General features: G+C 44.8%; 1 protein-coding gene across 1 annotated transcript in view; it reads right to left on the bottom strand.

The window, feature by feature from the left end:
- LOC144763947 (fucolectin-like) overlaps positions 1-14,205 on the bottom strand; it is a 57,059-nt gene that overhangs the window by 18,997 nt on the left and 23,857 nt on the right. Inside the window, exon 3 of the mRNA XM_078649997.1 lies at positions 8,430-8,721. Coding sequence (XP_078506123.1) covers positions 8,430-8,721 — 292 coding nt within the window. The remainder of the gene's footprint in view (positions 1-8,429; positions 8,722-14,205) is intronic.

The raw sequence follows: 14,205 nt of genomic DNA, 5'->3' as shown, positions 1-14,205 counted from the left end.
AGAAGACTCCTCAAGACTTGGCTCTTCAAGCCGTAGCAGCATCCCCCCTCCCCTCAGCGCCTTGAGACCCTCATGGGTAAGTAGCGCACTCTACAAGTATTCTAATTGATTGATTGATTGATTGTCCTGGGACCAAGGGGAGTTTAACTCCAAACAGTTCCAATAACACAGCTGACTATGCACAAGCAAACAGAAAACAGATCAATAAAAACATACTGGAGACCAGGCACACTGATACTGCAGCAGGACAGCCAAGGACAGGCTCAGTGGGTGCAGTAGTTTATGTATTCTGTCGCTTTATGATCTATAGATCCATAAAGCCAACAAACGCTTTAGCTAGTGGTTCAGGAAGAGGCCGGTTGGGGATCCCGGATGCATTTAGCGTAAGAGACCACTGATACAGGGTAAACATACAATATTATAAAGAAGCACAATGTAACCAGTGTAAATGCATTTAATTATTTAAATCATCACTTTAAGATGGTGTCTGGTGGCTGCTTTTTTGCTCATACTAGGAGATGTTTTAGGTAATTATTCTTTTTCTGGAATGTCTTTTTTACCAATTTTTTTAATGTTACTTCAATGTCCAACGGTGTTTATTATTTAAACGATTTAATACTCAGCCAGGGAGGTAGCCTGTGCTCTGGCAGTGATCACAGGGATGTGTAAGCTTCCAGCACTCTCACAAAGGTGCCCACCAGACATAAACACATTCACCAGACAGTACTGGCACCATTGATGCCTAGGTCTACACACAGCACTAGTAAACCTGCATACACTGCTGAAGGACAAAGATGTGTACTGTACACAGGAGAGTAAGGCAAGCCACTGAAGGCTCAAGCCAGATGCCTGGCTCTGGCCCAGCTCGAAGCCCCCTTTGACTCTTGGGCCTAAACGGAGCCAAACTTTCATGTGGATTCTGCCCGCCGTCCACACTGTGACCTCAGGCGCCATGAATTAGGGGCCGAGCAGTTACTTTTGAAGTAAAACGGCAAGAGAAATAGATACAAATGTGATGGCTAAATGGGAGACAAAAAACATAAAATCAATCTCAGCTTCTCACTTGACCAAATTTTGTGTCCTAGCAATTATTTATAGTCTTTGTTTTCTTTTTCCTCATTAGCACCTACAAGAGCCTTTTCAATTATATGAGTTCAATTTGGGTGATGTACAAAGACCTCCTCTCGAGTTTGATTTAATCTTGCTCCATGTATTTTAAAAAACTAAGCCACAGAAATTATGCACATGACAACTTCCTTCTTAGTTCACCAGTGGCATTGTCGTCAGGAAGAGGGGATTTGAGGGGGGCATGAATGTTTATGAGTTCATGTTCAGTGAGTGGAGTTAGTTACTGAATTCAGTAACACCCACGCTCCACCAATGGAACGCCTTCCCTATGCTATGTAACACAGGGAAGAGGCTTGCGCTGCACTGCGTTACAGCAGATTTACCAAGCAGGGCATGGTAAAGCTCATTCTAGGATTGATTTGCTTCACCTTGCTTGGTGCAAGGGTGATGCAAAACCATGATGAATCTTGGCTGAGGTTTAGTTATTTGAAGTCTACAGTAACCAAACCAAAATATAAATACAATTTCAATTCAAACTTTATCATTGTTGCAAAGTATAAATCATTTACCTGTGACAGGCTTGCTTGGTTCTGGGAAATAGAATAACTAAAATAATATTTTTATACAAACAAAATTGGTCTGAGTTCAGTCTTTGAATGTGTGTCAATCATTTGCTGATTGAGTGTGTACAACAACTGCTTAACACTCCCTCCGATAAAGCCTTACTGTTCGACCCACACTAACACAAATAGAAAGTAAGGTGCTATCTACTTTTACCTATGCCTACCTTTGGAATTCCACTGGACTCTGAGCAAACTCTTGATAAATCTAGGGTAATGCAAGGCAACGCAAATCGCTGCCTTGTGTTACTCTGCGGCAGGGAGGCATGATATGCTGGAAAGTGGGTGTTCCCATGCATCAAACGTCACATTGTAACACATTCCCAGATTTGCCAACACTGGTAGACCTTGGAATGCATCAGAATTATACGCCTGAGGCACAATGAGGAGAAATATCTGTATTTGTCTTTGTTGTTTCTGCTTTCTACATGTGCTGCATTTTGCAGCACACGTAGAAAGAGGAAAATGCCTCTGAGGATTGTTTTTGTAAAGGAACGTGTCCCTTCCTGCACAAAAACAAACCTGCCCACATAAAAGGCACTCTTGTATCATGGTGCAAGGGTGCCTGCGTTGGGCCTAGACAGGAGTTTGCGTGCCAGCACAGGCAGCGAGTTGGAATGTGCTGTATAATGTTAAATATGGCACATTCTTGCCTTCTCTGTTTCATGCAGCACAGTAAGGGGGCTTGCTGCATTGTTGCATTAAATATTGATAAATATGGCTCTTGTGTCAACGTTGGATACAAGGATGGATTTCATGGTAAAAAATGTTGCGCAAAGTGATCCAAGGTGTTCGTGGCAGATAAAACCCCTCTGGTGTATTTTAATTCATGGGAAATGTTTTAAGGATACACAAAGGTCCGGACCAAATTGTTAAATTGTACAAATAATATATGAAATCAGTACGTTTTATGAAAAAATTTCAGGAAAAAAACAATGCAGGACCTCATTTATGAAAAGTGATGCATCGCTGCGTGAAAACAGTCATGTGTCACTTTTCATTGCTCGCTCCTTGCGACATGATGGATGCGTCATATTTACTGTACGATGCATCATGTCCGAAGGTATGACAGATACACATTTCTGGAGTAGTGACAGAAGAGTGACGCAACTCCAGCAATGCAGGGGGAGAGCTATGGATATAGCACTGCGTCACCCATATGCCTGCCATGAGGCAGACGTAAGGTTTTGACGCATTTGTGTCCTAGAAGTGGAACAGTCAAATCACATAGATTTCACTGCGTCACTTATACGAGGATTACTTGTGTGGGAACACCCCCCCTGCATACATAATACCTGATGGAGGTGTAATGTAGCTTAGGGGTTTACAAAGTGCTACATCTGCTTAGATGCTTCACTTTGTAAATAGGGCGTAACAGGAGGCATGTTTTATGGCACCGATGCGTCACAAAAAGCGGCGCAACAGCAGTGCAAAACTGTCACAAGTGGCTCATAAATATAAAGCCTGCAGTACTCTTTACTGCACAAATTCGTTGATATCCATAGAAAAGCAGGCACAGCCAAAACCAATAGGCCCTGGTATTGCATACTTGAAAGTGTTTTAATTAATAAGAAGGTTTATGTGTGCAATTGTGTTTGGATGTATGATTGAGTGAATGTTTGAATGAGTTACTATTTGAGTGATGAGCGAGTTCGTGCCTGGATGAATGAGTGACCCAGTTGATGACTAAACGGACGAGTGCATAGATGACCAGGTGAGTCTGTAGATGATTTGTTGAAAAGCTGCTACACGGATGGATAGATGGATTAGTATATTAATAGCTGAGAAGGTGAGTGGATGCATGAAGGGATGAAAACAGATTTCACCAAACTTATTGATATCAACATACCATATCAATGTTATGCATGTGTAGTTATTTCACCAGAGAAGGGCACTGTAATGCTAAGTATACCCACAGTATATGGCAAATTACTACCATTATGCATGTTTAGATTTACTCTGTAATTCTTAGTGTGTTTTCAGAAGTACACCACAACTCATTTATAATAAAAACATGTTCAGATTAGCCTCATTAAGGCATGCTATCAACCACTGTCGGCTTGCAGGGAATGGGGGTGGCAGGGAGAATTTTTTAAAAAAAAGGAATAATTTACCTTTGCACAGCCACCGTCGCTCCTCAGCTTCGTCCTTTCTCATGACCGCTTTCTTCTCAGCTTCAGTCCCGGAATCACACAGGCTCCCCTAAGCTAACCACAATGTCGCAATGTAGTATTCTGATTGGTCTGAGCGCTGTGGTTCAGCGCTCAGATGGGGACAGGGAGCCTGTACATGTTCCTCACCGGGCTATGTATTACAGTTTGGTGAGGAACATGCAAAGAGTGTATGACTGTTTGGCTGGGTCAGGACGGACAGCCAAACTGTCATGCGGACTTAGAGTTTGCATGAACCAATCCTTCCCGGCTCTGCCACCAGTCACGCCCGCTCTTCCCCAACCAAGCCCCATTGCGAAAAATAAAATGATATTAACGAGGTTGTTATAATTTTATTTTTACTGTTCTGAGAGCAGTGGGGCAACGCTCGTCCAACTTGGCAGAGGAGTCGACTGCTATTGACTTGTTACCAGTCACGTCCCTAATCTGACCTCTCGGACTACCAGGTCACATTAGCATAGAAGGGGCACTGCATATTCCGTGCTCCATTCTCACAGTCTTGTGATCACAGTGAGAGGCTCAAGACACATATCTCTCAGCCTCCACAGAGGTCAGGTTCTGATTATCCCCTTCCTGTCTACTTCCAAGTTAACCTAAAAACAGATGGTATTAAATTCCCTTTAGTGAAAATCACAACTAGCCCACCATGGGTCCAGTAGCTACCGCAGTAGGCCCAGCCTATGTTTCCACCTATGAGTCATGGAGGATTTCACAAGGACCATCAGAGCCATGCCTCGTGGAAGTGAAAAACTGCTGTGTTTTGTAAATCAAAGAAGCCAGTGGGTGAAGAGGACTGATATAAATCCCACTCCAAGGGGTAGTCTGCTGGCCTGCTATTCAGAGCCACAGGATGAGACAAAATAGGTTTCTAAATAGGATGAGAGAGCTTCCCCTTGCCACAGGGAGGACCCTGGACTATTTCTGTTCTATTTAAAGTAGAAGCTGCAGAGTTAAATGGAGGTCATGGCTCCAATGGGTCTGTGTTAATGCCACAAATCCAAAAAATCATGGCTCCCCCGGCTCATTTTAGATTTGAAGATTACAAGGAAATATATCAAGCTTTAAGAGCTGAAATGGTAACTGAGGGCAGGGAGGCTGTGCACCAGTAGTAGCTGGACTCCATGTCCAGCCCCAGTAGTACACTGTGCTCAGCTAAAGACATAGGGCAGTGGATTCTGTGGGCCTGAGTGCTGAGTGCAGTGTTTGGCCAAAAGCTAATGCATAGGCCTAGAGCTGCAATGCATGGCTTGTGGCAAGGGACGGTGTGGTCAGAAGGTACCGCCTGCATCAGAACTACACATGGCATTTTGCTGAGTAATGCTGTCTCGCAGGGCATACATGTTGTGTGAAGGATGTGGCAAAGAGAACATATGTGGCCATAGATCACAGTGGATGTTTCTAAACCATTAATACAGATGTTTCCAAATTGGAAATAAGAGGGGGATGCCCCTTTCATGCCCCCGCCTCTTTGTGATTGGGAAATGATTGTAAAAGGCCTTAACAGGCTGGAAAGACTGTTCTAACTCCTAAATTGGCTTTTGAACATATAGGAAAGCCCCTTTGCAGTTGTAAACCCCGTGCTTTTGTGGACCATAGCAATTGCATACACAAGTAGTCTTTGTATATGAGGTTAGGCCGGTGTTTTTATGGAGGTGGCGTGGAAGCCCTCTCCTCCCAGGCATTCTGTAGGGACAATCTTAAAACCATATATTCTTAATACTGAAACCCATAAATCCCTTAATAGATGGAAGGAGTAAACAGGATTGTCTAGCTGGCTATCACTAGCCTTAATGTCATGGTGTCCTGACACCTGCAACTTTACCCCCTGTCCCCTAACCCACCCTGCTACAAAGGCCCTGGCAGGCCTGTTTCTGGTTTATTTTTTTCTGAGTTTTATATAGGACGAACTTGACCTGAAGGTATCAGAGCACTTTATATGAGCATTACAGAAGGACACATTCATTTTTATTAGGCACGTGCAGATAAAGTGATTTGCCTAGAATCACAGGCTGTTGAGCGTCCCTTTCGAGACTTGAACCCAGTTCTCCAGCTTCAAGGGCGACCACTCTAGCCATCTGGCTACATCTTCTCCCCTGTTCTTAGTAAGCCTCGGATGTGCCTGCTGGGTGAGTCTGTAGCAGGGGCATCTCTTTCTAAAGAGTGGAGGAGCGTCACCTCATCTGCTGCAATCTGAGCAGGTAAACACAAATAAATAAAATGGCATGTCAATGACATTTTAATTATTTGTCACTGCAACAGCTTGTGCTGTGTGCAGTGTGAGGGCAGGAGCGTGGCTGAACCCTGCAAATGCAGGATGACTGCAATCGTCTACAGTGTGCATGTCGGACTGACTGGCCAGCCCGACATGCGCACTGTGGACTCATCATTCCAAAGGCTGTGAATCAGCCGGGGATTGGAGGCACAGGCCCTTATCCACAAAATAAGCGCTGAGCTAGCCAGCTCCAACCAATTCTGAAGCTGCTCTCATGCTGATAATAGAATGAGAACAGCTCCAGGATTGATTGGATTGTATTCCAATGAGCAGGAAGGAAGTCCTTTCCTGCTTCTGGACAAGGATCCTGAGTGAGAAGTAGCCGCAACGGCCATGCTCCCTCTTCCTACTTATGCTGAGTTGTGTGCCATCGCGCCCCACAATACTTTATTACTGCTAGTCGCCACTGTGTCTGTAGTGCTGATCTACACTGGAACTCTTACCTTTTCCCTATCCTGTGAATGCTGTGATGTCAGCAAGTCATATGTCTCAAAAAAGGAGGGCATTTCCAGGCACTAGTATTCATAGTCACCTAATATACCTAAAGGTGGGGAGGGGAGGTGTATTTCTAGTTCCAATTCTCAAGTTCAGGTGTGTTACACCAAAAAGTGACCTAGAGGTTAAACTAACAATATATAGTGTAACACATTTAAGTACAAAGTTGTGCAAAAGCTGAAGAAAAGCTGGCAGTTCTCAAGCTTACACTGGATTCTTAAAGTTCTGCTGACTGCTCTTTCTGGCCTTAGAGAGGCAGCTGCTGAGCTACAGAGTAAACAAGGCAAAGGGTGGCAGCATCCTAGCAAAGGGCACCCAGATTGGAGACCATCAGTCTGTCTTCTTGGAGGGTTGGTGTCAGCAAGCCACGTGACCCAAAAAAAAGAGCTTGTGATCAAGAATGGATGTTCTCAGTATGTAACCTGAAATCGAGGTAAAAGCTAAAGTCTGAGTTTATCCTTAACATGAGCTTTGTATTTATGAGGTGCACATTCACATATGGGTTCTTGGCACTAATTAACATTTTTATGCAGTTCAACGGTGCTCATTTTATTGGCCTTGGAAGGATGAAACGCAAAGCTGACTTGCCTGAACTTCTTTAAAAAAACAAGAGCAACCCATATGTCTATGCAAACTGTGTTCTGTGTTGATTTAATCAAGAAAAAGAGATGATATTCAGACAGAACATATTTGCAGGAGTAACAACACTAGACATGTCAACCAATAGGTTTGCAGTGGTACATAGTGCGCACGTACCGCTCAAGTCAATAATGGTGTTTGCCACTGTCGCTATTTCATCGGCACAGTTATTAACATGGAGTTACCATATAGCTAATTTTTCACAGCACATTCATGTTAAGTATTATTCATGTAAATATAAATTACAATTAAAACAAAAAAGAGAGCATTCAATTCAAAAACAATAACACTTTTTTGCTGATTGTCTCTGATCATCAGCCTTATATACAAGTAATCAAACAGGTGTAACACAGATATGAATACAATTGGTACTGTTTGGAGGACGTCTTTAGTGACAGTTTTGGATTTATAAAAGTTACGCCTTTTATATACAATGTATTGCTGATCCTATGGTCATGTTTAAATAACAAAGCGGATGTCCTCACATGTGCAATGGGGAGGCAGATTCCATATTGTGGATAGATAGCACAGCCAGATACTTAGAGTAACAAACTAGCGCCATTCCTCCAGTGTGTTTAAACCTTGTCTGATAGAGTTACATCTATCTATTCATTTGCACTCTAGGCTCTGTAGGGTAAATAAGACATCCCCACCTCTCGGAGAAACAATGGCCTTCTCAATAATCTGCCCCCTTAAGTCATCGGCTGTGTTTTTTCTCTTTATAGTGTTGCGCAAGTGGAGAATTCTCAACTTGGCAACATATGCAGCTTGTAAATTGGGCAATTCTTGTCTTGGTTGGTTGCGATGTTTGCCCAATGTATATCACATTGCACAGACACCATATGCAATAGATTATGTTTGTGCCGGCAAAGTTAGTATGCACAGCACATTATCAACCCGCTTTTTCTTGATTAAATCCACACAGAATAAAATAGCGACAACATCGAATTGTTTTCAAATTGAGTTCCATGTGAACACTTGTTGTAAGTTGATACAGTCTGAACATGGCACCACAAAAACAAATACAGATGGACTGAATCAGCGAATGTATTAGTTCACTGAGCCATCAGGCTCCCCTTACTATGTGTCTGTAATGGTCCTACTTGAAACCTGTAGGCTGGCCTGACATTTCCAGTGCTAATAACACATTTTCAATGGACTTACAGTGGATTGCTGTTGCCGTTGTTTTCGAGGGAGTCACCAATGCGGATTTCCGCTCCATTCATCCGTTCAGGGTAGAGGACTGTGTTAGTGATTGCAACATGGAGAACTTTGTGCGGTGCCAGTAAGTCGACCCGCCACCAAGGAGACAGCTGATAGTTGGTGATGGCGCATGAGCCATGGTAGTAATCGGAGTCCAGGTTCCCATCTATGGCGTTGTAAGCTCCTGCTGGGACTGCCCAGCCCAGGATCACACTTGACTGTGTGGCCTTGCCACGCAGAGCCACATTTTCAACTGAAAGAAGAAACAACAAGGAGTTTGTGAGCAGCACAACATAGAAAGCAGAGAACATTGTGAGGATCACTGGTGTAGTTGGAAAAAGTGTGCTATGAAAACCCATAAATCAGGGGCCGAGGTGTGGGATAGAAAAAGGGGTAGAGTCACAAGGGACAGGGCGTGAAAAGCACAGTCTGGAAGACAACATATACATTTATTTCAAAATATCTACTGCAAGGAAATTGGCAACAATGACAAATTTAACAGCAAATCTGTTCTCTCTTGCATAGTTAATCACAAAGGGGTATCATGTAAAAATATCTTACAGTTTAAGACTCCTGCTGTAGAGATCTTTGTGTGCCCAGCAATTCTGAGGGGAGTGCAATAGTGATAAGAGTTCTGTGTTTTGTCCAGTCACAGTTTTGACTCATAAAGAGTTAATGTGCCTGCTGCAAAGTACATTGTGTAACATGCAGATCCAGATCTGTATTTTATGTAGAAAAGAAGTGGGTGGCTGCTTTTGACACTGAGACCTTTTTATTACTTCCAGTTTATAAGTTGCAATACTAATATACCACAGGGATCTATTTACTGGCATTAAGAAACTGCAAGCAAACTGTAATTCATGGGTTCAGATTCTTTTTGTGTTGTTTCTCAATTTATATTTGTTCTAAGATTTTACAGACAAGCTCCTCTGGAAATTAATAAAGTCTTGTAAGGGCACGCAACCCCACTTTGTTATGTATTATATCCTGACTTTCTGTTTCTCCCTCCCACTCACTCTTAACATACATGGACTATACGTGACTCCTTCACCTTCTAACCCTCATTATCTGATCCTGTTCACTGATTTACAAATGTATGATTTATTGTGTTTCTGTGTGTGATGTAAAGCGCTCTGACACCCTACACTTGGATGAGTAGCTCACTGCACGGGAACAGATCAACACTCTGAACACTCCCACCCTTATGAACCCCATCCACTCTGGAGTTCTCACCGAGCCATGCCCACACTGACTTTTCAACCTCGGAAGAGACGAGATCAGTCACCAGCTCACACCCATCCTCAATGTCTCCATAGCCCCAGTACTCATGATGGAACTCCAGACAAATCAGAACGCAGCAGCCAGACTGATCATCACCCAGCACCCAGCACCTGAAGGACCTCCACTGGCTGCCTGTCCAGAAAAGATGCCAATTCAAGCTTCTGACCCAAGCCTACAAAGTCCTCCACAACCAAGAACACACCTACTTGAACCACTGCCTGCAGTTCCAGTGACCACCCAGGAACCTTCGCTCCGCACACCTCGCCCTCGCACAGATACCACATATTCTCACGGCCGCTCCAGAGGGCGCTCCTTCTCCTACCCACCCGCGTAACTAGGGGGTGTGGGGGGGGGCGTCCGCCCCAGGCGGCACAATATTGGGGGCGGCGGCTGCGCAGCACTGGCGGCCCGTGGCGGGCCTTTATAATTTATTTGGGGATATTTAGTGACACTACAGTGTACCCAAATAAATTATAAAGTTCGCCACCAGTGCCGGGCGGCCGCCGTATAAAATGCAACCACACCTGCTTCTTGTAAGCTCCCTGCAGTGCACGACGTACCGCGTTTGTGGGTCCAGTCCCAGGGCCGTCAATCTTGTAGCGCGCAAAATCGCTACCAATGACGGCCCTGAAATTGGTGCTGTCCTGCCCCCAAGCGTGTTTGAGCATATGTTGGCACCCTTAGCAATAACGAGTAAGGCCCTAACTTTTGCAGGTCCATTGACGGCTGCACAATTAATATTTGTGTGGCACCTGGACAGTCTGATACTAGACTGGAAATCACAGAAGTCAGGAAAGCTGAGCGGGCAACACAACTATCACGGAAGGCGGGCTTGACCCCCAGGCGGCAAACTCGAATTGCCGCGGCCCGCTGTGACGGCCTGAGTCTGCTTGCAGCCAGCCTTGCACCTCTGCGGACCAGAGTCGATGCCTTCAATTATAGAGGGCTGAAACCGCAAGGCTAGAATGGGTGAGCATGTTAACAGTTATGGGAGCCTGGTGCGTCTCCGATCTTCGCCTGCCTGTAATCAAAGTAAGTGCAAGATACACATCACTTAACCTCTGAACTCGGAAAACTATCGGTGCTCCTAATACTATTGATGTCCCTGTGCTCATTTGTTTGTCCAGATTTATAGCGGTCGAGCAGTCAGGGAAGTGATTAGTAAAGCTTGTTATTTTCGGTTTGTCAGAGGCTGCAGAAGAAATTAAATCAGAACACCTGTTAAAAATGTTGGTGGTGGAGAGTCTGCACCTCGGATACATTCAGTACCCCAACGAACAATGATGTGCACTTTGAAGTGAGGACACCCAATCTTGAAAACTTGATTAGCTGAAATTTACAGAAAGTCCTTTTGTTTGTAGTGGCATGGCGCGCACTGTCAATGAGAGTGGTGCAGATCTGAGTCCTCGTTTTGGTTAATAGTTTGATCAGCTAAGAAGGGCACTAGATGCTTCAGTTTCTGTTGCTTTCCAGAAGTTTTAACATCATTTTAGAGCGTCTTGTTGCTCAAATGGGCGTAATTTCTGATATTTATGTTTTCAAAGTCTTCATTGCTTGATTTTGCTTGCGAAAAAGTGTCACTCTTAGTCGTTGGAATGTCACTCATAATTACACAGAAATTATGAAAATGTCACACTTGGCAATCTCAAACCTTGGCAGCTATGTCTCCCTTGCGCGGCAAAAAGCGGGAGTGCTTCAAGGCGTGGGCTGGGAGTGGTTAAAAACCAACATTCGATGAGGATGAGAGAGTCTCTGGCTGGGGCCACAGCTTCTCTTGCCTGCACTCGGGTTACCTGCCAAGCAGCACATCCTCCTCAGTGTGTGTGCAGTGCTCGCCTCTGGCCGGGTGTCCCAGCACCTGCTGTGTGGGGGACGTGCGAGGCTGCGCGGCCCAAATAACGGAGTCACGGCCGCCTTCACCGCTTCCTTGAGGTATGCTTGAGGCTAAGTTACGGAGCAGCAGGGGCACGGTGAAACCATCCTTCTCGTTTACTGGCTAATTATCACACGTCTTCCGAGGCACAATGGCCTGCCTCCTTTTGAGTGATGTGACCCTCTGCACTTGGGAGCGTTTGACAGAGAGACCTGGAAACTGACCTGGCCTTGCGCAGATAGTTGGACCTGTACACCTGGAAAGAAGCACAATCCCACGAGCAGACATCCAGGTACTGAACTTTGATGCGGCCGTGAGAGCAGAATGAGATAGTGTGGTGTTTTTATTGTGTAAGGATGCACTTAGGAGCTATCGTGATATTATGTGGTTACACCGAAATATTGTGCCTCGAGGTTACTCCAATGCATTGTTCAATTATCGTGATAGAAAAGGGTACTGACAATTTGACATAAATTAGAATCATAATTCGGCTATGATGTGCATTAAGGTTTTGGGCTAATATTAGGCAACCAGGGTACGCTGAGCAATGTGCCATTATGATGCCGTGAGAGGATGCGGATATATTATGCTATTGTTAGGCAGAGGGTGCACTGATATTCTGTGCTGTTCTGATGCTGTGGCTGATATATTGTGCACTCATGATGCTACAGATAAGTGTAATGTTACTGCGATGCCGTGTAGGTAAACTGTGGGGCAGTTTTACTAAAATCTCGCGCAACACAGCACAGCAGGCAATAAAGCAAAAGAAGAAGAGAACAGGAGAGCGCCATATATAAAGAAATATAGCTCTCTCCTCCCCAGTGCCAATGCCCTTGGTCTGTGGGCTACGGCGTGCGCTGGCTGGGCAGCAGGAGGAGTGGGTAATGCCATGTATCCTTGGAAGGTGGTAAGAACGGGCAGTTCTGCTGTCAGGTGACAGGAGGTAAGGCCTGTGTGATGGAGGATTTTCTTGCTTGCTTTGCCTCGGCGCACATGTTTTGCCTGTGGCACGCATGCCAGCAGCCATCAGCCTGTCCTAAGAGTTAGTAAGAGGTGGCACGAGAGTTCAAGATGCTCCGTGTTGGATGTTAGGTCACTTGCCCTAGTATTTTATTTTATTGGATTTCGTTCCTGCAATGGGAATCCAGTATAACTTACTAGTTAATGTAACTTAACAATTGACACCGTGCTTCTCGAACCTGTACAGTTCTTTTAAGGGAAGAAGGGGTTACAAAAAAGCCTCACTCCTGATACTTTTACAGTGTGCATGCATACTCCTGAGTCATCTTCACATCTCAGGTATGTAAAACTAGCATTCCAATACTTATGAGAAATATATGTGCCCGAAATATGACAGTGAGGTGATTAAATATTCAAGTCCGAGACTTAACCTCACACAGTCACAGGACTGCGGGTGCCATGGGCGGCAATCTGATGGATAGCCCCGGGCGCCACAAGCTCTAGCTATGCCCCTGCTCCTACCTCGCTGCCAAATCCTGGAATGCCCTCTCCCTCCACTTCTGCACCTCACCCTCGCTGACCCACTTCAGGAAGAGACTCAAGATATGGCTTTCGCCTGATAGTTGCAGCACAGCGCCTGGATAACCTCTCGGGTGATAAGCCGAGCTAAACAAATGTGATCTGATTGATTGAGTAGCGCTATAAAAGAAATAAATAAAAAATAAACTAGTAGGTCCTATTTTAATCATTATCAGTGAATTACTCATACACATAGATAAATCTTGCATTTTTATAATGCATGTAGATTTCTTACATGGAGGGCTGAACACAATCAAAAACCTGTCTTCATGTCATAGTTTCTCTTAAGTACAGTGTAGTGATATTCTTTGTGCCTTTGTTTCCTTCCATTATATCGGCATCTAGGTTGAAAGCTCCAGATGGCTCCCACCCATAATGATACTCGAATAAAAGAAGAACCGATGGCTCTTTAAATCAGGTTTTGTTTTGGCCTGGCTGGAAGCAAAAATACAAAAGACCCCTCGCTGCCTACAGGCTGCTGCATCCAATGAAATGCAGACTACGTGTGGGCGCTGCTGAATTATGTCCTTATGTCAGGAAATGACACCAGGACAAATTCAACATATTTCCCTCAACTGGCCGGATCCCAGATCCCGCCAGGAAATAGCTGCTGGAACCAGGATCCTCAGCGAATGTTTCCACAAGGCAAATGGTAAAGTCTTAAGGAAACACCTCCTTGGCAAGCTGCACAATGAGTTATAATAGACCAATATAAGAAGGTCTGGGACCTGATGCACAAAAAGAGGCTGGTCACAGCATGATTTTTACATTGCACTCCTACTAGACCCTCCTTTTGAAGCATCGGGGATGCTCAGAGTAGTGGAGTAACACAGACCCTTGCAACGCTGGGGTCCATCCCCAAGCCTTCAGCCCCTCCCCCAAACTTTAGAGGGCCCCCCTAGGGGAGATCCAACATCCAAAGCCTAATGAATATCGGCCAGATATGGGAGAATCAGGGCCCCCTTATTTTGCATTATGCCCCCTTGCCCTTCAAGGAGTTTATCCACGAAGAGTTGCAATCTGCGGACCTCGTACATTTTAATG

Source organism: Lissotriton helveticus, chromosome 6 (genome assembly GCF_964261635.1).
Source record: "Lissotriton helveticus chromosome 6, aLisHel1.1, whole genome shotgun sequence".
Lineage (NCBI taxonomy): Eukaryota > Metazoa > Chordata > Amphibia > Caudata > Salamandridae > Lissotriton > Lissotriton helveticus.
This window is presented reverse-complemented; position numbering and strand designations above follow the sequence as displayed.